Source organism: Pleurodeles waltl, chromosome 1_2 (assembly GCF_031143425.1).
Source record: "Pleurodeles waltl isolate 20211129_DDA chromosome 1_2, aPleWal1.hap1.20221129, whole genome shotgun sequence".
NCBI lineage: Eukaryota > Metazoa > Chordata > Amphibia > Caudata > Salamandridae > Pleurodeles > Pleurodeles waltl.
In genome coordinates this window covers 479,509,539-479,533,586 of record NC_090437.1, presented here as the reverse complement: position 1 = coordinate 479,533,586, position 24,048 = coordinate 479,509,539, and the positions used below count along the sequence as shown (strand labels likewise).

Genomic DNA, 24,048 nt, shown 5'->3' with positions numbered 1-24,048 from the left:
TACTATACTTAAATCCTAATGTTTTTCTATATATATCTATAGTGGTATTTGATAGTAGCTCTGTTTGTTTTTTCTGCTTCAATGACTATTTCCCTGGATGAGCTACTTTATTCAATCAGGGACCCTCTATGGTTCTTTTTCATCCAGGAGGGTACAGGGCACATCATTGCTTCTCCCCATGTTACTTTTAAAGGAAACTCACTTTTCAGGAGGCTCTGGACCCATCCTCTCCTCCAAAGAGGGCCAAGGACAAGGCTACTCATAAACACAAGCCTCTTCCTCCTCCCTTCCTCCCCTCCATCTTCTCCACCTCTACCACCTCTCCTCCCCCCAATTCATCTGCTTCACCTACTGTAGGAGATTTCACACCACAGGGTTCCCTTCCCTGTTATTCATGGGGGTGATTTAGGTGGGACACAACATGACCCAGATCCTTGGGATACATATGACCCTGATCTAATTTTATCCACAGACCTAGATCTATACCTTGCATGACCCTCACCACCAGAGGATGCTACATTCTACTAGCAGGTTGTAACCCAAGCAGCCGCTTTTCACAGTGTTGACCTTCACAGGGATCCCGTTGAGAAATACTTTTTATTTGATCCCCTAACGTCCACACACAGGGATATCCAGTTCCTCCCCATACTTCCTTGCATGCTTCATCATGCTGCCGAAAACTTTAAGGAATCAGTTTGCTCTAGGGTTATCACCCCTAGAGTTGATAAAAAATACAAACCTGTTCCTTCTGATCCACCATACATAAGGTCCCACCAGAGTCCACTGTGGCTACTTCCACACAGAAGTGGGCCAATAGTCAAGCCACAGGGGACTCTCCTACCCCAGGCAAGGAGAGTAAAAAAAGATAGATGCCACAGGTAAAAGGATGGCTGCATAGGCTGCTAATCACTGGTGCATCGCCAACTCGCAAGCTCTACTTGCAAGATATGATCGAGCTCACTGGGATGAGATGGAGGAGCTCCTCTAATAGCTGCAAGATGAGCACCGCAGAGGGGCCAACAGATTGTCATAGAAGGACAATCAGCAACAACTCTATTAGATGTGCCCTTGATGCTGCGGGCACTGCTGCACGTGGCATCAACACTAGAATCATTGTAAGGAGACATGCCTGTCTTAGATGTTCAGGTTTTAAACCCTAAGTGCAACAAGGAGTGCTAAACACGCCCTTCATTAAAGAGCATCTTTTTGGCCCTCAAGTGGACTCGGCCCTCGAGAAGCTAAAAAAAGACACTGATAGAGCAAAGCCAATAGGTGTGTTACATTCACCCTCCCAAAGAGGTACTTTTAGTCACGCCACATTCAGAGATGGTTACAAAACACCATCCTCAGAGGCCTTCACCTTTCCGTCCAGACAGCCTTCAAGCCCCTTCTTAAATGGCTTCTATAGAGGCACCTATCGAGGTAACAACACAAGTGGTAGAGATAAGAGTGCTACCACCCGCTCCTCTACATCAACCTCTAAACAGTGACTACTTGCATCTCCCCTCCCATTCTAATCCTGTCGGGGTCGACTTCAAGATTTCCACATGCAGTGGATCAGCATCACTTCGGACTAGTGGGTCCTCTCCATTATCCAACAAGATTACTGTCTGGAGCTTATTACCACTCCTGCAAACATTCCCCCTCGCTCTCAAAAACACCTTCTACTCAAGCAAGAAGTACAATCCCTTCTTCTCAAAGGGGCCATCAAACCAGTCCTGCTACATCACCACGGAACAGCCCTTAAACCATTACATACCTTCTGGACACTTTCACATGGTCACTCTTCAAGACGTCATTCCCATCCTACAACAGGGCGACTTCATGACCACCCTTGATCTCGAAGATGCCTACTTCTGTATTCCCATCCACCCTGCACACCGCAAACATCTCTGATTCGTGGTTGCAGGAAATCACTACCAATTTGAAGTTTTTCCCTTCGGGATCACCATGGCTCCCATGGTCTTCACAAAGTGTTTAGCTGTAGTGACAGCATATCTCAGGAGGCAAAAATTACACACATTCCTTTACCTAGACGACTGGCTCAGCAAAGCCAGCACATTGGCAAAGTGCCAAAATCACACACAGATGAAAGTGGACCATCTGCACAAGTTAGGTTTCATATTCAACTTTCTCAAATCCCACCATCAACCTCTCCAGATACAACCCTATTTAGGAGCTATACTCAGTGCCCGATTAGGGATAGTATAGGCCAATCCAGCTTGTGTTCACAACTTCTAGTTTCTCCTCTCTGTTTTGAGAGAACTCTTCATACATAGACAGGTCTGTGATGTGCCTGTTAGGGATAATGGCCTCCTGTATTGCCATCATTCCCTCTACCAGACTTCACATGCATCCCCTACAGCACTGTCTGTCTCATCAGTGGACTCAATTACAGGGCCACGGGGAAGATCTAGTGTTGTTAGACCGCCATATTCACCCCTCTCTCTCTCTCTGCTCTCTCTGTAATGGTGGAACACCACCAACCTGTTGAAAGGGTGACCTTTTCTGGACCCTGTGCCCCAGATTATACTGACGACAGACGCCTCACACATAGGCTGGGGTGCTCACCTTCAAGAGCTCTCAGTACAAGGACATTGGGATCGTTATCATCAATCCCTACACATCTGCTTCCTAGAGCTTCAGGTATTATTTCTAGCCCTGAAAGCTTTCCTTCATCACCTCTCTCACAAAGTTGTCCTAGTTTGAAAGACAACATAACAGCAATGTACTACCTTCAGAAACAGGGGGGACACAATCACTCCAATTGTCACAAATTTCGCAGAAAATATGGAAATGGACTCTCCACCATCACATACACCTAGTCCCAGAGTATCTCTCAGGAACAGGCAGCGACTTTGCAGACCTGCTCAGAAGGATGCAGAAACAAGTCCATGAATGGAACTCCACCCGCAAGTCCTTCAAAAATACTTCCGGAAGTGGGGCACACCAAAGCTTTGCTTCCAGGTATCCACACCCTCTATCCAAGGGCGCAATGCTCTATGAATGAAAGAATCAGTGATATTTGCTTATGCTTTTTCTCCTCTCCCTCTCATTCTCTTTCTAGTGAGACGGATCAGGCAAACGTCTCTCCACATGATTCTTGTAGCTTCCACATGGGCACGTCAGCCCTGGTTCACCACACTATTGGATCTCTCAGTAGTTCCCGACAGGCCGGACCTTTTCACCCAAAACCAATATGGGTAGTAAGGGTGAAAAGACGCCGCACATCTAAGCAGTAAAACACTGGTATTGAGACAAATGTCCAAGTAAGCATGGAATCTGGTGCAAACTGGCCAAGTGCCTTACTACCCAGTAGGCACGAAAACAAGGGTAACAGAATACCCCAGGACAAATTTATACAAGCAGGCCACAGCACACAGAATGTAAAGTTCAATAGTGTTGCAGGGATAGGTAGCCCTGGTAGTGTGTTGTTGGAGTGAAATAGTTCAATGGAGTCTCGGGTCTGGTTTGCAGAAGATTACTTTATTTGTAGAAGCTAGAAATCAGAGTACCATCAATGAGATACAGCCAACACGTGTTTCGTCACACAAGTGACTTTATCAAGGCTGCAAAATAATAATAAAGGCAAAGAATAAATAGGGGAGCATGAACAAGTGTAAATATTCGAAAGTGGGCTCAAAGATGAGCATGTGGGAAAGACTCCAAATAGTGTATCCCAGTAGCCAATGGTTTGCGAGTGAGTTGTGGGCCTAGACAGGTAAATAGGTGAGCATTGAAAAAGCACGGCAAACAGCATTCGTGATTGGAACCCATAGTGTGAAGTGTGAGAGAAAAGAAGAGAGTCACCGAAACAGAGTGCTGTGTACTGCAGAATTAGAGTAATCGGAGGTTAACAACCGTAGTACGTGGATTGAGAGAAGTAACCTCCTTCTTAGAATGGTGTCAAAAAGAGGCTATGAGAGTTGCGAAGGACTGAGAGAAAGCTAATTGCCAGGCAGGTGTGATAGAGTCCAACATAGAGTTTTTAGAAGTCAGAGAAAATAGATTAGTAAGTAGGACAGAGGAAACTACAGGCGGGGCCTGTATAGATGAAAAACATACCTGGGCCGTCCGGCCAGAGTGGTATGTAACGAGTGTAAGCAACGAGGGTGCCCCGTAATCAGAAGTATGGGCTATTGGAAGGTCAATTAGAGCTTGGGAAGAGAGGTAATACTGAAAATGAATAACCAGCAGCGAGGGAAAGAGAGATAAACAGTGAGTAGATGAGTCACAACATACATACCTTCTAAAAATGAGCCTATTAAAAGTATGGCTGAGTGGGGTCATTGACACGTACGAGAAGGCAGGTGTAGCAGGCCCTGATAAGCCCGTGGTGGTGCTCTAAGTAGGCGTCGGATAGAGCAAAAAAGGAAAGGATAATTAAGCCAGTGGACCATAGTTGAGGGAAAAGTAGGGAACGTAGATTTGTATTTGAAAACAGGAGCCACGCTATAAGGAGCGTGTGACTACTACAGTCATACAAGACAAATAATGCGTAAACAATTATTATAAGCAGGCAGGCTGGTAGTGATGTGATAACTAAAGACCTATAAATTAGAGGGCTAAAGAGGTGTGTAAAACCGGAAAACCAGTAATAATTAGTGATTTAGGTGACAACCATAAAAATTAGCCCTGCGCGTATCCAAATGTAGGGAAACTAACGTCGGAGACAGTAATATAATAAAAAGTGCGCGAAATAAAAGCGCACCGAAGCCTGAATAGCAAAGCAAACGTTACAAAAAGCCCTTGGGTACACGGCTGTGTTACATCACAAAGGGTGTAGCCGCCTAGGAGAGGGGAGATTAAGTAGGACTTGAAGATGTGTAGAATGCGCGGTGTGAAATAGTGTCAAAAGTGCTAAAGAACACTAGTCTTAACAGTGTGTAGAAATAACAGTGACAACGTAAAGCGCAGGCCGTATTGAGAAAAACGATATGAAGCTGACAAAAACGCGATGGAGGCCAGTACTGTAACATTAAGAATAGAACTAAGTTTAGGATATTAACGGTGTGGGCGAGGCCACAGTGAAAACGTAAGTCGAGTAGACAGCGCGGGACGAAGTAGTGTCCACAGCGCTATTGTGCAAATATCTAATCAGCATAGACACACGTGAGATGAACGAAATCGTATACGTAATAAGTGAAACGATTAACAACTACAAAAGACACGATGAAGACAGATAATTGTGCCACTAATAGTAAAGCTAAGTGGGGGGTAATGAAGTGAGGGCGAGAAGACTAACAAAAGAAGGCGCAGTCATACCTGTCAAGACGCGTATCGAAGTATGGTAACAAGACGTCGGAGTGTAAACTGGTCGGAGGAGACCAAAACGTTCGTTTAAATCCAATTTCGTGTAAAGATAGAGATGGAAGAGGGACTGGAGAATAGAAAGTCGGGCAGAGTGGCGGCCATCTTGGAAGTATAAAAGCGTGGTTCGAGAGCAAAAGATTAGAAAAGACCGAAACGGTCAATGGGAAGTTCGAGAAGTAGCCATGTTACAGGGTTAAGGCAAGTAGTAGAAACCTGGGCCTGAATATAGAACACGTAGGAAGCCGGAATATAAGATAAAGAGGAGCGAGAGAAAAAAGCAAGCTAGATATAAATAATTTATACAACCATGGACCACGGTTGGAAGTTAAATAGTAGGAGTTAAAACGTACGCTGAAATTGCATCCTGGTTGGGTGCAAACTAGAAATAGTTAAAGGTTAAGGTGGTAAGGTGTGTTGTGTAGGTAGTCATTCACTACAGTGCGTCCAGGTGATGGCAGGCAAGAATAACTATTAAGTAGATAGAGAGGTAGGTTCCGTAGGTGTAGTACAGGAGGAAAGTATAAGTGAGGAATAGGTAGGGAGAATATGAAAGTGTACACTTTAAACAAGATTTGCTCAAATACAACAGTGGTAATGCAAAATACATGAAATAAACACATAAAGTAAAGCATATGTAGATCAAGGCCGGATTCAATATTGAGGGAAAAAAGACACAATATGGTATAACAGGTGATAGCATAAATGTATATAAATTGGGTGTTAGGACACATGGTAAGGACAACATTGTAGGTAATAAAAACATTGTGACATACGATTTGAACCGACAGTAAACCATGAGAAATGCCCTTAACAGGGGGTCCAATTGGTCATATTCAGAATAGGAGGAGTGGAGACTCACAATCAGGTTAGAAAATAGTGTAGTTCATGATCTGTATTTAGGCCAAGTTCAACCGTGCGAAGTCTCAAGATCCATTTGGCCTCGCATCTACGCAGATCCCTTGTTCTATCACCCCATCTAGGTGAGTTGGAGACGTGCATGATACCGTGGAATCTGATGTTAAGAAGATCTTTTTCCCCGTGTAGGGTGTTAAAGTGGACAGCAAGGGGATAGTTGGTGTTGACATTTCTGATGGCTCTCACATGTTCCTGAATACGTTCCTTGAGTGGGCGTATGGAACTGCCAATGTAAATCATACCGCAAACACAAACTAAGCAGTACACAGTGAACTTTGTGTTGCAATTCATGAAGGTCTTGATATGGTATTCAGTTCCGGTATTGTAGGTAAACGATAAGGTTTTATTTAAGGCCAATTGGCAGGATATGCAACAACCACATTTGTAAAAACCGTTGGGTTTTTCAGGAATCCAACTCAGTGGGCGTGAGAGAGGGGAGGGACAAATAAAGCTGGGGCACAGAATATTCCTGAGCGTGCGACCTCTAGTGTGTACGATGGTGGGTGATAAACCTACTGCGTTCTTGAGACAGGTATCAAGCATTAACAAGTGCCAGTGTTTCTTGAGAATGCGCAGTACTGTCTTGCTCACGGGGCTGTACTGGGTGATAAAAGCGACCGGTCTCCTGTTGGGTGAACCCCTGGTGACAGGTTCTTTGTGGCTTCTGATCAATAAAGCGTGTTGGTTCTTGTTGGCGATACGTTTACTGGCTACCGAGATGAGTTTGTTAGTGTAACCCCTAGCTCGAAAGCGGTGAGTCAGATTCTTAAGTTCCTGCTTGAAGATGTCCGTATCAGTGCAGTTGCGTCTGATCCTGACCATTTCTCCATATGGGATTGCCCTGATCTGTGTGTGGGGATGTGCGCTCAGTGCATGCAAAATAGAATTGCAGGCAGTGGGTTTCCTGTATAGTCTTGACATAATCCTATTGTTGGTGATATACAGCAGTAAGTCAAGAAACTCAATTTGTGTGGTGTTTACTTTATGGGTGAACACTAGATTGAACTCATTGGTGTTAAGGTGTTCAATAAGTTTATTGAGGTCGGGGATGTTACCAGTCCAGATAGCAAGAATATCATCAATATATCTTCCCCAGTACAGGATATGTTCTGTGATGTTCGTAGGACAGTTGGACCACAGATGGATTTTCTCAAATTGGCCCATGTATAGGTTAGCGTATGACGGAGAAAATTTAGCTCCCATGGCTACACCCTGGCACTGGCGAAACCATCTACCATCGTGTAGGAAAACATTGTTTTCTAGTACTAATCGAGTAAGATCAAGAAGCATACATGTATGTTCATAAAGTGTGGCATCACGGGTACCGAGAGTAAGTTGGAGCATCTCTAGACCCTTCTCCAAGGGAATGGAGGTGTAGAGAGAGCTAACATCAAGGCAGACAAAACTACAGTCTTTGGTCCATTCGATGTCCTCAAGTTGACATAACAAATCCCTAGTATCTTGTATGTATGAGGGTAAGTTATGTACCAAGGGTTGGAGAAAAGAGTCAATGTATTCAGAAATGTGTTCCGTAGGAGAACCAATCCCTGAAATAATGGGTCTTCCCGGGGGAAAGTCACCAGGTTTATGGACTTTGGGTAGGATGTATATACACGGAGCCCTGGGCGCCTTTGTGTAAAAAAATCTGTATTCTAAATCAGTAAGTAGACAGAGGTTCTTAAAAGACGTCAGTTTCTTTTCAATGAGACTGGTGATGTCGGAAAGAGGATTGGTGTGTAGTGCAGAGTAGGCCTGTGTGTCATTAAGTTGTCTGTTGATTAAGCGGTCAGCTCGGAATTACACAACCTAGAGGACAAGAGCAACACCTGCACCCACAGATTACACAAAAATCTCAACCCTAGTGAACTCCAGGCGTTACACAAACTCTCAACCTGCACAGACGTAGTCATCAGGGAGGCAGACAAAGGGGGCAACGTAGTCATTATGAACAAAACTGACTACATTGCAGAAATCAACAGACAACTTAATGACACACAGGCCTGCTCTGCACTACACACCAATCCTCTTTCTGACATCACCAGTCTCATTGAAAAGAAACTGACGTCTTTTAAGAACCTCTGTCTACTTACTGATTTAGAATACAGATTTTTTTACACAAAGGCGCCCAGGGCTCCGTGTATATACATCCTACCCAAAGTCCATAAACCTGGTGACTTTCCCCCGGGAAGACCCATTATTTCAGGGATTGGTTCTCCTACGGAACACATTTCTGAATACATTGACTCTTTTCTCCAACCCTTGGTACATAACTTACCCTCATACATACAAGATACTAGGGATTTGTTATGTCAACTTGAGGACATCGAATGGACCAAAGACTGTAGTTTTGTCTGCCTTGATGTTAGCTCTCTCTACACCTCCATTCCCTTGGAGAAGGGTCTAGAGATGCTCCAACTTACTCTCGGTACCCGTGATGCCACACTTTATGAACATACATGTATGCTTCTTGATCTTACTCGATTAGTACTAGAAAACAATGTTTTCCTACACGATGGTAGATGGTTTCGCCAGTGCCAGGGTGTAGCCATGGGAGCTAAATTTTCTCCGTCATACGCTAACCTATACATGGGCCAATTTGAGAAAATCCATCTGTGGTCCAACTGTCCTACGAACATCACAGAACATATCCTGTACTGGGGAAGATATATTGATGATATTCTTGCTATCTGGACTGGTAACATCCCCGACCTCAATAAACTTATTGAACACCTTAACACCAATGAGTTCAATCTAGTGTTCACCCATAAAGTAAACACCACACAAATTGAGTTTCTTGACTTACTGCTGTATATCACCAACAATAGGATTATGTCAAGACTATACAGGAAACCCACTGCCTGCAATTCTATTTTGCATGCACTGAGCGCACATCCCCACACACAGATCAGGGCAATCCCATATGGAGAAATGGTCAGGATCAGACGCAACTGCACTGATACGGACATCTTCAAGCAGGAACTTAAGAATCTGACTCACCGCTTCCGAGCTAGGGGTTACACTAACAAACTCATCTCGGTAGCCAGTAAACGTATCGCCAACAAGAACCAACACGCTTTATTGATCAGAAGCCACAAAGAACCTGTCACCAGGGGTTCACCCAACAGGAGACCGGTCGCTTTTATCACCCAGTACAGCCCCGTGAGCAAGACAGTACTGCGCATTCTCAAGAAACACTGGCACTTGTTAATGCTTGATACCTGTCTCAAGAACGCAGTAGGTTTATCACCCACCATCGTACACACTAGAGGTCGCACGCTCAGGAATATTCTGTGCCCCAGCTTTCTTTGTCCCTCCCCTCTCTCACGCCCACTGAGTTGGATTCCTGAAAAACCCAACGGTTTTTACAAATGTGGTTGTTGCATATCCTGCCAATTGGCCTTAAATAAAACCTTATCGTTTACCTACAATACCGGAACTGAATACCATATCAAGACCTTCATGAATTGCAACACAAAGTTCACTGTGTACTGCTTAGTTTGTGTTTGCGGTATGATTTACATTGGCAGTTCCATACGCCCACTCAAGGAACGTATTCAGGAACATGTGAGAGCCATCAGAAATGTCAACACCAACTATCCCCTTGCTGTCCACTTTAACACCCTACACGGGGAAAAAGATCTTCTTAACATCAGATTCCACGGTATCATGCACGTCTCCAACTCATCTAGATGGGGTGATAGAACAAGGGATCTGCGTAGATGCGAGGCCAAATGTATCTTGAGACTTCGCACGGTTGAACTTGGCCTAAATACAGATCATGAACTACACTATTTTCTAACCTGATTGTGAGTCTCCACTCCTCCTATTCTGAATATGACCAATTGGACCCCCTGTTAAGGGCATTTCTCATGGTTTACTGTCGGTTCAAATCGTATGTCACAATGTTTTTATTACCTACAATGTTGTCCTTACCATGTGTCCTAACACCCAATTTATATACATTTATGCTATCACCTGTTATACCATATTGTGTCTTTTTTCCCTCAATATTGAATCCGGCCTTGATCTACATATGCTTTACTTTATGTGTTTATTTCATGTATTTTGCATTACCACTGTTGTATTTGAGCAAATCTTGTTTAAAGTGTACACTTTCATATTCTCCCTACCTATTCCTCACTTATACTTTCCTCCTGTACTACACCTACGGAACCTACCTCTCTATCTACTTAATAGTTATTCTTGCCTGCCATCACCTGGACGCACTGTAGTGAATGACTACCTACACAACACACCTTACCACCTTAACCTTTAACTATTTCTAGTTTGCACCCAACCAGGATGCAATTTCAGCGTACTTTTTAACTCCTACTATTTAACTTCCAACCGTGGTCCATGGTTGTATAAATTATTTATATCTAGCTTGCTTTTTTCTCTTGCTCCTCTTTATCTTATATTCCGGCTTCCTACGTGTTCTATATTCAGGCCCAGGCTTCTACTACTTGCCTTAACCCTGTAACATGGCTACTTCTCGAACTTCCCATTGACCGTTTCGGTCTTTTCTAATCTTTTGCTCTCGAACCACGCTTTTATACTTCCAAGATGGCCGCCACTCTGCCCGACTTTCTATTCTCCAGTCCCTCTTCCATCTCTATCTTTACACGAAATCGGATTTAAACGAACGTTTTGGTCTCCTCCGACCAGTTTACACTCCGACGTCTTCTTACCATACTTCGATACGCGTCTTGACAGGTATGACTGCGCCTTCTTTTGTTAGTCTTCTCGCCCTCACTTCATTACCCCCACTTAGCTTTACTATTAGTGGCACAATTATCTGTCTTCATCGTGTCTTTTGTAGTTGTTAATCATTTCACTTATTACGTATACGATTTCGTTCATCTCACGTGTGTCTATGCTGATTAGATATTTGCACAATAGCGCTGTGAACACTACTTCGTCCCGCGCTGTCTACTCGACTTACGTTTTCACTGTGGCCTCGCCCACACCGTTAATATCCTAAACTTAGTTCTATTCTTAATGTTACAGTACTGGCCTCCATCGCGTTTTTGTCAGCTTCATATCGTTTTTCTCAATACGGCCTGCGCTTTACGTTGTCACAGTTATTTCTACACACTGTTAAGACTAGTGTTCTTTAGCAATTTTGACACTATTTCACACCGCGCATTCTACACAACTTCAAGTCCTACTTAATCTCCCGTCTCCTAGGCGGCTACACCCTTTGTGATGTAACACAGCCGTGTACCCAAGGGCTTTTTGTAACGTTTGCTTTGCTATTCAGGCTTCGGTGCGCTTTTATTTCGCGCACTTTTTATTATATTACTGTCTCCGACGTTAGTTTCCCTACATTTGGATACGCGCAGGGCTAATTTTTAGGTTGTCACCTAAATCACTAATTATTACCGGTTTTCCGGTTTTACACACCTCTTTAGCCCTCTAATTTATAGGTCTGTAGTTATCACATCACTACCAGCCTGCCTGCTTATAATAATTTTTTACGCATTATTTGTCTTGTATGACTGTAGTAGTCACACGCTCCTTATAGCGTGGCTCCTGTTTTCAAATACAAATCTACGTTCCCTACTTTTCCCTCAACTATGGTCCACTGGCTTAATTATCCTTTCCTTTTTTGCTCTATCCGACGCCTACTTAGAGCACCACCACGGGCTTATCAGGGCCTGCTAAACCTGCCTTCTCGTACGTGTCAATGACCCCACTCAGCCATACTTTTAATAGGCTCGTTTTTAGAAGGTATGTATGTTGTGACTCATCTACTCACTGTTTATCTCTCTTTCCCTCGCTGCTGGTTATTCATTTTCAGTATTACCTCTCTTCCCAGCTCTAATTGACCTTCCAATAGCCCATACTTCTGATTACGGGGCACCCTCGTTGCTTACACTCGTTACATACCACTCTGGCCGGACGGCCCAGGTATGTTTTTCATCTATACAGGCCCGCCTGTCGTTTCCTCTGTCCTACTTACTAATCTATTTTCTCTGACTTCTAAAAACTCTATGTTGGACTCTATCACACCTGCCTGGCAATTAGCTTTCTCTCAGTCCTTCGCAACTCTCATAGCCTCTTTTTGACACCATTCTAAGAAGGAGGTTACTTCTCTCAAACCACGTACTATGTTTGTTAACCTCCGATTACTCTAATTCTGCAGTACACAGCACTCTGTTTCTGTGACTCTCTTCTTTTCTCTCACACTTCACACTATGGGTTCCAATCACGAATGCTGTTTGCCGTGCTTTTTCAATGCTCACCTATTTACCTGTCTAGGCCCACAACTCACTTGCAAACCATTGGCTACTGGGATACACTATTTGGAGTCTTTCCCACATGCTCATCTTTGAGCCCACTTTCGAATATTTACACTTGTTCATGCTCCCCTATTTATTCTTTGCCTTTATTATTATTTTGCAGCCTTGATAAAGTCACTTGTGTGACGAAACACGTGTTGGCTGTATCTCATTGATGGTACTCTGATTTCTAGCGTCTACAAATAAAGTCATCTTCTGCAAACCAGACTCGAGACTCCATTGAACTATTTCACTCCAACAACACACTACCAGGGCTACCTATCCCTGCAACACTATTGAACTTTACATTCTGTGTGCTGTGGCCTGCTTGTATAAATTCACCCAAAACCAAGTTTAGGTCAGACATCCAGATCTCAAATTACTCAATCTTGTGATATGGCTCCTGAGGTCATAGAGTTTGGTTACCTGGACCTCCCTGCAGAATGCATGGACGTTCTCAGAGAAGCTTGTAAACCCACTACCAGAGCATGTTATGCTGCAAAGTGGTAATGCTTTTTTTGTAACCGTCAACCGAAACACGTTAAATCTACTGTCCAAGGCATTGTCTGGTACTTGCTTCATCTACAGTAAGCTAATTTAACTTGCAACTTCATTTGCTTACATCTCGCAGCAATAGCTGCATACTTACAGAACAGACAACATGGATTCCTCTTTAGGATTCCAGTAATTAAAGCATTTTTGTAAGGGATTAAACGGGTCATTACACCAAGATTGCATCCAGGGCCATCTTGGAACATAAACATTGTTCTTACCAGGCTGATGGGTCCTCCCGTTGAACCACTTCATTCATGTCCTCTTCAGTACCTTTCATGGAATGTGGCTTTTTTAGTCGCCATCAGATCACTCAAATGTGTTAGTGAGCTCCAGGCCCTAACCCTGGAAGAACCATTCTTCCAAATACATTGAGACAAGGTGGTTCTTCGTACCAATCCGAAGTTCCTCCCTAAAGTGGTCTCTCAATTTCATATTAATCAATCCATTGAGTTGGTTGTCTCCTTTCCGCATCTGACTCAGTTGCTAAAAGAGCCCTTCACTCTTTAGACGTTAAACGTGAATTATTGTTCTCCATTGACAGAATTAAAGAGTTTAGAAGGATTAAACAGCACTTTGTTGCTTTCTCCGTGCCTCATAAAGGAAATCCAATATCAAAGAATAGTATAGCTTGGTGGATAGTAAAATGTAATCAAACCTGTTATGCTAAAGCAAAAAGGCAATTTCTTGCTACTCACAGAACACACTCTACCATGAAGAAGGAAGTCACTATGACTTTCCTTGGAAATATACCCATAGCTGACATTTGCAAGGCAAATACATTGTCTACACCACATACAAAACACTATTGTGTAGATGTACTTGCACGCCAGCAACCCAGCGTAGGCCAAGCAGTACTAAGAACACATTTCTAGTCAACTGCCACTCCCACAAGATAGCCACCGCTTTTCGTGGAGGTACTACTTTACAGTCTTTGCAGAGCATGTGTATCTACAGCCACACATGCCATCAAAACGGAAAATATTACTTACCCAGTAAGCATCTGTTCATGTCATGTAGTGCTGTAGATTCACATGTGCCCTTCCTCCTCCCCGGACGCCTGTGGCCTTTTCAGTTATTTTTATAGCTGTACATAGTTGTACATATTTAGTTACATTTGCATGGACATCTCTTTCTCTATATTTCCTCTACACTCCTTTTCTCATCTGCCTGTGAGAAAACAATCCAACAAAGGAATCAATGCCCATGAACAGTATCACTGAGGAGGAGTCACTCAATCCTGTGACTCGAAAATGCTTCTTTGAAGAAAAACAACTTGCAACACCCCAAACCCAACACTAGATAGCAGGAGCATGTGAATCTGCTGCACTGTATGCCACAAACAGATGCTTACTGGGTAAGTAATATTTTCCTCCCTATCATTCTGTTAGAATTGTGCACGATACGTCTGCCTCTCAAGGACTTTCTGTGTTCCATTTGCTGTTAGTCATTACAAGTTTTGAAAGACTGTACTACCCCGATGGAATACATCAACAAGCAAGGGGAAGTAGGAATGTGAAGATAACCTCTATGACTCTGGTCCTGGGCATAGGATCATAAGATTTGTGTGATTTGAAACACCTTGGCCAGAATTCTCAGCATGCATGCAGAGAGTCTCAGCTGGTATTTTTCAGCCGACCACAAGTGGCGTCTACCTCCAGAAGTGGTACTACTTATTTTCCAGTTATGGGGGACTCCACAGATAGACCTCTTTGACACTCAAGAGAACGCGCCCTGCCCGTCGTTCAGTAGTCTCCAGTATCTGGTGCAAGGGGCATTGGGAGATGCGCTTCAACTGAACTGGAGCTCCCAGCTGTTAAACGCATTCCCTCCCATACCCATGATTCCTCTGGTCCTGATGAAAATTCAACTTGACTAGGAGCAAGTAATGTTAATAGCCCCAGACTGGCAGCGAAAGGTGTGGTATACTAACCTTGTTCACTTCTCCCTCTCAGGGCAAATTTCCTCTCGCAGTCACAGGGGCAGCTTTTACACTCCCGTCAGCAGAGCCTGCACCTTCATTCCTGCAGATTGAACGGGGCAACCTGAGTTTCCTTTCATTTCCCCCAGTGTAGCGGATGTTCTTTTATCATCCAGCAATCACTCCTCCAAATCTGTATTTGCTGGCAGATGGTCTGAATTTGTGAAGTGGTGTGGTGATAATTCCTTTAAAGACTTGTTTGTTAGATATTTTACATTTTCCCCTTTCTTTTATACAGCAAGGATGTGCGGTTTCCACAATTAAAAGTTAGTTGTCTGCCCTTTCAGCTTTTCTCCATTCACCAGACCAACCTTCTATGTTTAAGTCTCATATAGTTTTAAGATCCATTAAAGAACTAACAAATAAATAATCTCCCACTCCTTCTATCATGCCACAGTTGTATCTTAATTTAGTTCTTACATATCTGATATGTTCTCCTTTTGAACCTCTACATAGTTATTTCTTGAGATTTCTAACATTTGAGACCATTTTCTTATTCCCATAACATCTGTGAGGCGGGATACAGAGCTACAACCCTTAAGTGTTAAGCCTTCCTTCACAACTTTCTTCCCTGATAAGTTGGTACTGAGAGCCAGGGGAAGGGACATTCTCACTCTTTCCACTTTCTGTCCTCCTCACCATCCAACCAAAGAGGAGGAAAGGCTTAATCGATTGGACCCAAAAAGACCTCTCAGTTTCTACATGGGTAGGACATGTGAATTCAAACTGAATGACGAGCTGTTTGTGGGATACACTGGGAAAATTAAAGGAAAGGAAGTTCACAGATGCACTCTGTCAAGATGGATCATTCTTTGTACTAAGATCTGCTACACCATAGCACACAAGGAACCTCCGAAATATATCCGTACTCACCCTACTAGAACTAAATTGCCTACGTCTTCTTTAGCTAGAGGAGTCCCTGAAGCAAATATTTGTAAAGCAGCAACTTGGGTCTCGCTTCACACTTTTACAAAGCATTATTGTTTAGATTCTGAAGTGATGAGGGATGGTCAGTTTGTTCATTCTGTTTTGCAGAATTTTCGGTAAAGACAGACATACACCCACCTCTGAGTGTGGGACTGCTTGGGTATTCTATTCAAAAGGTGAGGAATCTACAGGTAGATGTATCCATCAGAAGAACGAGCTACTTACCTTGATAACGCATTTTCTGGTGGGTATACTATCTACCTCCAGATTACTCACTGACCCACCCTCTTCCTTGTTGCTTTTCTGTATACACCAAAGGAATCTGTTTATGTATATTTCGTATGCATTTGTATATGTAAATCTTCGATTTTGATATTAGAAAGTGTAAAACCATTTGTGATGTTAGCTCCATCTGCTAGCCTTGAAGATGCTTAAAAAATGGGTGGAAACTGACGTCCATACGCAGACGGGAGATTCTTATGACTCCAGTGACGTCACACAGTGCAGCGTGCAGCGCCATGTATGTACTGATGCCCTTTTCTGCTTGGGAGAGTTATTGAGAAAGTTTTGGTGGAATGCTGCTGCGGGGGGATATTTAAAAGATGAGGAATCAGCAGGTAGATACCTTGTACACCAGAAAAGGCATCACCCAGGTTAAGTATCTTGTTCACCTGGAAGCAAAAGCTCCAATTGCACCAGAAATTTGGTAAATGGACTGACAGCATGTCATAGCTGGGCTGTTGAGCCCACTGGACATACTCTGGTTTCTGCAGGTCTATAGAACAAATGTTGAGGATATTGTAGCCTGTATTTATGCAAGGAGTGCAAAAGCTAAATTTAGGATAAGGTTCTTATGTAGGCAGAACAAGTCCCTAATTATAACTTGGAGGTGAATAACATTTTTACTTTAGTGCCCCAGGTTGAGTCTTCTGTAATTCTAATGTGCCTTGGGCAGTCGTCCTTTGCCATGATGGAGTAGACTGTGTGACAGCCTTCATGAAGACTCTGTCTTCAAAAAATAGGAGACAACCTCTTATAGGAGTATCACATAGCAATACTGTAAGGCATTTGTATCTGTGTCCTGGGCTTCTCCTCTTTGGTGAGTTGCTTATGCTGTTAGGGCTCGATACAGCGTACGGTTTTTCCTTATTTCATTTAAGTCCTAGAGAACCACTGAACTATTCTCAGCTTGATTTGTAGCCTCAGTCTGTATTTCCTTTGACATGATCAGCAAAATCTGGAGACTTAGTGGTAGCTACGTGGACGTCTCTGGATACCTTTACCATGCCTTATGGCTGTGACACTGGAGCTAATGGTGTCTTCAGGTGTTTAGTGATTCATCATGTTCTTTGGCAGAAATTCAATAATGTAGGATCTACTCTATAAAATATTCTGACTATGTCTGTGGCACTCTGAAGAAGGATTTACAGAGTCTAGGTAGTAGAAGATTAGTTTACTATCAAGGCTTGTGCCAGCTTGGAGTTCATAGTCCACCATATCACTGGAAAAAAGCTTCCCACCGGACTAAGTAAACTAGCTCCAAAGATTTTCCACACTAGTCAGACTTAGCTCTTTTACAGAGAACTTTCTGGAAAACCAGAGAAAAATGGTGCTGATTGTGGTAAAATAGTTTACATGTCAGTCATAGTAGAATGTACCTATAATGTTTCAGTAAGTTCCTTGCAATCAAATGACCATTTAAATAATTAAAATACAATCGTCTGACCTGCGCCAGCCAATAACGTCCCCTTGAGCTGTCGCTAAATTACAAAGGTTTGCTACACACTTCTTTGACTTCTTAGTCATCCATGAATAGCATAGTCGAAAAATCAGTAGGGTGTTTCTGGAAATAGCATGGCCCTTGAGCAAAGATAGCAAGCTATTTTTATTTTGAAACCATGTTATCTTGTGCAGTGAAACCTGCATTCACATGTTATTGCATACCCACAAGTCTTAATAAATTATATGTTATCTCACTGCAAAGACTTTTGTGTCTGTTGAATATCTTTGTTTATAATGTCTACATGATAAAGCAATATGGCATAGGCCACTTATGCAAATTTGCCAAGTATTATGCAGCGTCAGGAACTCCAGGTGGAGCACCCCTCAAGGTCACAGAATATCTCCCTAGAGATGTAGTGTATCGAAGCAGAAGAGGAGATAAAGACTTACACCAAGAAAGAACAGATACAGAGTAAGCACAGGCATAGCTTAGAGAAGGCTGGGAACCTAGTGTGAACAAACAGGGAGCAGACCAATAATAGACAAACACTCTGGTTTACCACTAGAGTTGTACACAGATAACACTCAGAGCTTCCCACAGCATCAAGGAATATCAGTGCCTGTATGCAGATTACTCTTACATATAGTCACCCAGCAAGCCTGATAGAAGGTAGGCAGCAGAAGTGATTCTGCCTCAGAACCCTTAGTGCACAAAAAATGATTGCACCTAAATAAACATGAGAAGCCCTTATGGGTTCAGCTGGAGATAAAGTCGCAATTCCTAAGAAAAACAGAAATGGCACACTGTCACAGATAAGGCACTTAGCCCACATACAACACAAGACAAAGGACAGGTCAGGAATTGCCTTGTGGGAACCGGGACTAGCCCCTGTACAAAGGAATACACTTATACACAGGTGAGGACCAAATAGTGCAATTACCAGACACAATAGCCCAAGAGGAAAATACAGAGCAAGCGTTAGAAAGAAACCATAGAAAAATAGTCAGTAACAGGATGTTGAAGGAAAAAGTGGACACAAGTCAATCGCAAGGATTCTAGAAACTTTAACAAGCAAGAGACTTGAACATCAAAAGAATTAGAGACTGCATACGAATCACAGAGAAAGGGAATATAAACTATGGAGACATCTAAGACACTGAGAAGAAATTACAGGAGCTGTGGTAAAAGGAACAAGTAAAGGAAAAATTATAGCGGGAACAGAAGGAACAATTAGAACGGTAGCAGCTCAAAGGCTGATCTAAGTGTAGAAAAAATTCAGACAATAGAATAAGCAAGCAGGGCTGGGAAAAACTGTAGCTGGCCACACAGGAGTAAGGCATAGGCTTTGGCTAAAACAAGGCATGAACTAGACTGGAAAACAAGCCAACAAGAGGTCCAGCACACAGAGGAACAAACTTCAGTGCACAAGCAAGAAGCTTCAGCAAATGGGAGCTATGAGCAGTTCCAGGCAGCATCAAGCCCAGGACGGAGTCACGTGGTGGGCTGCACAAGACTGTTTACAGGTGTGTGCAGTTCCAGTGTCTCACGTGTCCTGGGGGAGAGAATCCAATGCTGAGGAACAGCAGGACTGTTCCCATAGTAGGCAATGGACAGCAGATTCCAGGTCTTACTGAATACAAAGAAGTGCATTATGGAACCAGAATTCCATGGAAGCAAATGTGGGACTTTCAGTTGCATACAAGATCGAAATGAGAAGAAGGCAGGTGTCGGAAAGAGGGACTTTGAATGAGTTTTAATGGCGATTTTCAGGCTGCAGGTGGTCTGTGTACAGCATCCCCCATAGGCGGAACATTTCCTGCCCTCAACACTAGTAATACATAGCATATATGTCCTTTATCAAAAGCACATTTGTCTGTGAAAAGAAGCTTTGAAGCATTTTTCATTACCATTGGTCCCTGGTTGCACTGTTAGACTATATTTTGTTTATCTTTAATGAACAAAATCTGATTAAACAACACAGTGTTGACTCTCTGCATTGGTTTGTGGTGCTTTCATTATTAAAATGTATTTTCCTACCTAAAGAATAATTGGACATTGAAAATGAAGTATAATGCCAAGGTGTCCTTCTCATTCTAATTCCTTGAATTAACTCAATATTTCAGAGGGATTATTTCCTTATCAAACAAATTTGTGGTTAGGACATCCTCTATGTGCAACACAGGTTATGGCAGTTATCTTTTTACATACTTGTGATGCACACTTGTATTGTTCTTTATTAGAATTTTAGCACATGACAATGTGAACTAAACAAAATTAACCCTTTTAACAGTCCTCACTTCACATCAACGAACACATTTTATTTTCTCGAAATGGAGTTCAGGAAATGAGAGCAATCGGCACAAACCATCCAGTTGATAGTTGAGCTAATCTAAAGCAACTACAAGCAACCACAGGAAGCTCTTGTGAGAGTCTTCCACTGGTTTTCTGCTTTGTTAGTTCATCCTTTATGACAATCAAATAGTTGTAATGCTCTCAGACAGACCTGCAAATAGCACAGGTTTTCAGTGCATATGGAGTAGGCAATTAGAAGTCGCCATTTCTTCTCAAAGTGCCCATTTCTTCTCAAAGTGCCCATTTCGTACTTTGTCATAAGGTATTTTCTCAAATACTAGCAGTAGTCAAAACATATAAACCACTATGCTATGCTTAGGGTCCATTTTCTTCCAGAGAAAAGCTTTAAGGATAAAGATGTGTGGCAACCATGAACAGACCTGCTTCCAGATGCCCTTATTACTAGTGTTGATTCTGACAAGTTCCACACAACTTCCACAGATTTGCTAACAATTTAGAATTGCTTTGAGAACAACAAAATAGAAAGCCAATTTGTTATCCCATTTGTACATGATTAGTTTTATTATCTTCCTTATTTCCAAAGTTAGGTTGCTTGTTTCCAATCACAAACTAGCCATGTTGCCCTCTGGTGCTCTGAACATTCTATGTTCCTCTTTTTGCATTAATGCTCCCCTTTGAAAACAATGTTGAGGTCTCTGTGCTGTGAGAGGTATTACATTGTGTTATGTGATTCGTAGAATTTGAAGCTTACTTACTACCAATTTTTCTTGCTGAAGTGTTGCTGCTTCCCTTTCCGCATTGCGCTACTCTTCTTACCTTTTCTTCCACAGGTATTAGGGGTACGAAGCGTAGTGACTACTCTGACTCCGCCGGGACCCTGCACTGATTCGGTTCCTACCCTCGGGCTCTTCCTGTCCAACTGCAGGCTGCCACGTCATGTAACCAGCACCTACGGGTCGTGTCACATCCTTTGTTCCTAGAACCCACTCTTTCTGGGCACTATTAGGCAGGTTTGATCCAGTGGGTGACCTGCCCAGTGTTTTGTCACTTCTTCTTTAGGTGGCGATTGTTTCAGAAAGTGGGTGCTATTTTGTGCGGCACGGAGACCCTTTGCTCTCCAGTTGGATTTGGCTCGACCAAGTACACTGGCAATTTTCAGTTGGCAGGCAGCCCTCCTGCACATCCCTGGCTCATCTCCACTCCCAAGTCTGCACACCAGTTGAGGCAGTGGGGTTCCTGCAACTATTCAGTGGCTAGCGACAGTTGGGAAGGAGAGCAACATACAGGCACTCCTAGGATGCCACCATCCATCCTGAGTAGCAGTCCAGATCTCTATTGTTTAATGAGCCTACAGGGCAGATTTACAGGGCGTTGCTATGACCGGAAACCCCAAATGCATACTTAGCAACTCTAGTCATCCAAAGATGGTTAAGGAGGAGCGCTGCAAAGTGATACTGGAACTTTGGGCATCCTTAGCAGAGGCAGGAGCGCAAGCCACTGCTTGAACGAGCGAGGAAAAAGCAGCAACTGGAGGTCAGCTCAGCCAAAGCGGCTCCCATATGCCATGGCATATTTGCTCTCTGTGGAACTTTAAAGTCGGTGTGCATTAGAGCATGGTGGTGAGCCCCAGTATTGTATTATTAATTCATCTATATGTAATTTGTACTGGAACAATTGATTGATGCCTGTTAAATTTCCACTCTAGACAATGCCACTGGAAAAAACAAGTTAATACTTGCACTGCACACTTTCCAACGCGACTTTTTTAATTAAATATACTTTTTGTTTTTAGGTCTATCAATTCATACCTTTCATGGGAACTTCTTTGTAAGATCTACTGATTTGCTTTCTCTTGCCAATATCAATCCTGATGCCGGTTTTGCGGTCCAGATGTCCATTGAGGAAAGCTTAACAGACACTTCCCTGGTGTGTTTTCAAACAGCAGTTTTGTATACTTCCAGCAAAGGTAATTTTATGCACCTGATTGCTAGTTTCTTTAAGAACGTTACCAATATAATGCCATGATGTCCTCCTCGTTCTAATGCAGTGACGTTATTTCATATTTTAGTGGTTATACATACTTAACAGGCTTTTGTGCAAAGCGACATTTCTCGGTTGCAACCTCCTTTTTCACTCCTTTTGCCAAGAAGCACCCTGTGAATAACTCAGGTTGCAGAATAGCTTTCACTTATTTCCAATTTTCATTTAAAAATAATTTAAAAAACAGCAAATGTGGGTCATTACAAATAGTTTAATCCCATGATCTGTTTTGTTACACACTATAAACCTTTTTAGGTCTTGTCCGTTGAAACCTTTTAGCTGTATGTTGTCAAAAACGTATGGTGAACAATATCAGTGCATACAATGGATTTTTTTGTCATCCCATTACTTACTATTAATTAGCTTTCCTGTCAATCCCATTTGCTTGCAGCTTATTCCATGCCTTTCTTTCCTCGTCTTAGGTTTGTCCGTCCTGTGGAGTACAGCTTCTTTACTATCCTTTTGATTGGATGTCTTGTACCTTTTCACACCTCCACATTAAGGAACTTTCCTTTTTCTTTTGCTTCCAGCACTTGATGGGATTGCATCTGCTTTGTTTTGCTCTCTCTTTCTCCTGTGTGCTGCTTACCCTCTCATATCTCACCACCCGCACTCATGTAGCTCCCGTCAGCTCATCCGTGGCAGCCTTTATGTCCCTCTCAATTTTACAACGTTTTATAATGTATTTATTTGTATTTAATAGCCCCCCACACCCAGCTGCCGTGTTGCTTCAATCCACAGGTCCCGCTGTTCCAAAGAGTTTAGGTGACTCTCCACTCCACTGTTGCAGCCCCTCCCCATCACCTTTTTTTAACTAATCTTTAACTCTTTCTAGAGGGCCCAAATGGTTGTGTACTATCTTGGAACTGTGAACTAAAACAAAAAAATGCACACAAGCATGGTGATGCCTGTGTGCATAAAAGTCAACTATTTTTTTTCCAATGCAGAAAAGTACTGGCAAAGTCAAAAGGTCAGGTAAAACCATTAGAAGTTTAGACTTGTTGGCTTTGCCAGTGCTTTTTGAAGTTTACTGCTTAACAAGTATTATTAGACCCTTTCAGTGGTTCCTTTTTGACCAAATAGTTAAGCTTATGTCTCTTACTAAACGTTTAACTTTGTGTGGTGTTTATGCTTTTTCATTTCAAATGTAGTGGCCTAATTTTCTTGACTAACACTAGAATTTAAGAAAGGCAGACTGTTAGTAAGCTATTTTTTGCTCACCAACATACTGTGTCTCCTTGGAATCAGAAACGTTTTCAGATGTCGTCTGGAACTACAAAGATGTTCACTCTCCTTTACATGTAAGGTAATAAATGCCAAAATCTAGTAGTCACTGCTCACAATACTCATCCACCTGCTCTTTCTTTACTGATAGCTTGTTGGATTTGAACAATTTATCATGACATGTCATGTCTTATTTCTATTTGTTTAGTATAGACACATATTTGAATGCTCTTCTCTGGCCAGTGATGGGTAGTCCGTGCACTTCTCATAACAAAGGTTGGATCTAGCCATCATTTATTTTTCAAGCGTACAACTGCTTTCCTTATGAGCTCTGAATCCTTGTTGAGACAATACAAATTCGTGCAATAGCTCAGTCTTTGTCATTTTTACTAATGTGACCTCACTTAACTTTTCAGTGGGAGATATGGAGGAACTCTTTATACAGGATGCTTATTCACACATTGCAATTATTGAGAAACCTCTGAAGTGCCTAAAATTCCCAGTGAACAATGATCACTTCAGGACAGTCCTATAATTCGGACCAAAGTCAGCCCCAAGGACGTTATCAAAAGTTATGGCAATGGTATTCACATACATCATTAAACAAGAAAAATGTCCATCCCTGTCTCTATGACTAGCAGATCAAAAATGTCAATACCACATGAAGCTTTGCCCCACTATCAGATGACACTAACCATCCTTTGCAGTCTGGGTTTGTGAGTCAGCCATATAAAATCAATGGAGTCCCATCTCAATCCACTCACTTTGAAAGAGTGGTG

General features: G+C 42.6%; 1 protein-coding gene across 4 annotated transcripts in view; it reads left to right on the top strand.

Moving 5' to 3' along the window:
- SEC24B (SEC24 homolog B, COPII coat complex component) overlaps nucleotides 1-24,048 on the top strand; it is a 667,989-nt gene that overhangs the window by 430,632 nt on the left and 213,309 nt on the right. For all 4 annotated transcript variants that reach the window (XM_069241169.1, XM_069241160.1, XM_069241150.1 and 1 more), the window contains exon 17: nucleotides 21,798-21,971. In XM_069241169.1, coding sequence (XP_069097270.1) covers nucleotides 21,798-21,971 — 174 coding nt within the window. The remainder of the gene's footprint in view (nucleotides 1-21,797; nucleotides 21,972-24,048) is intronic.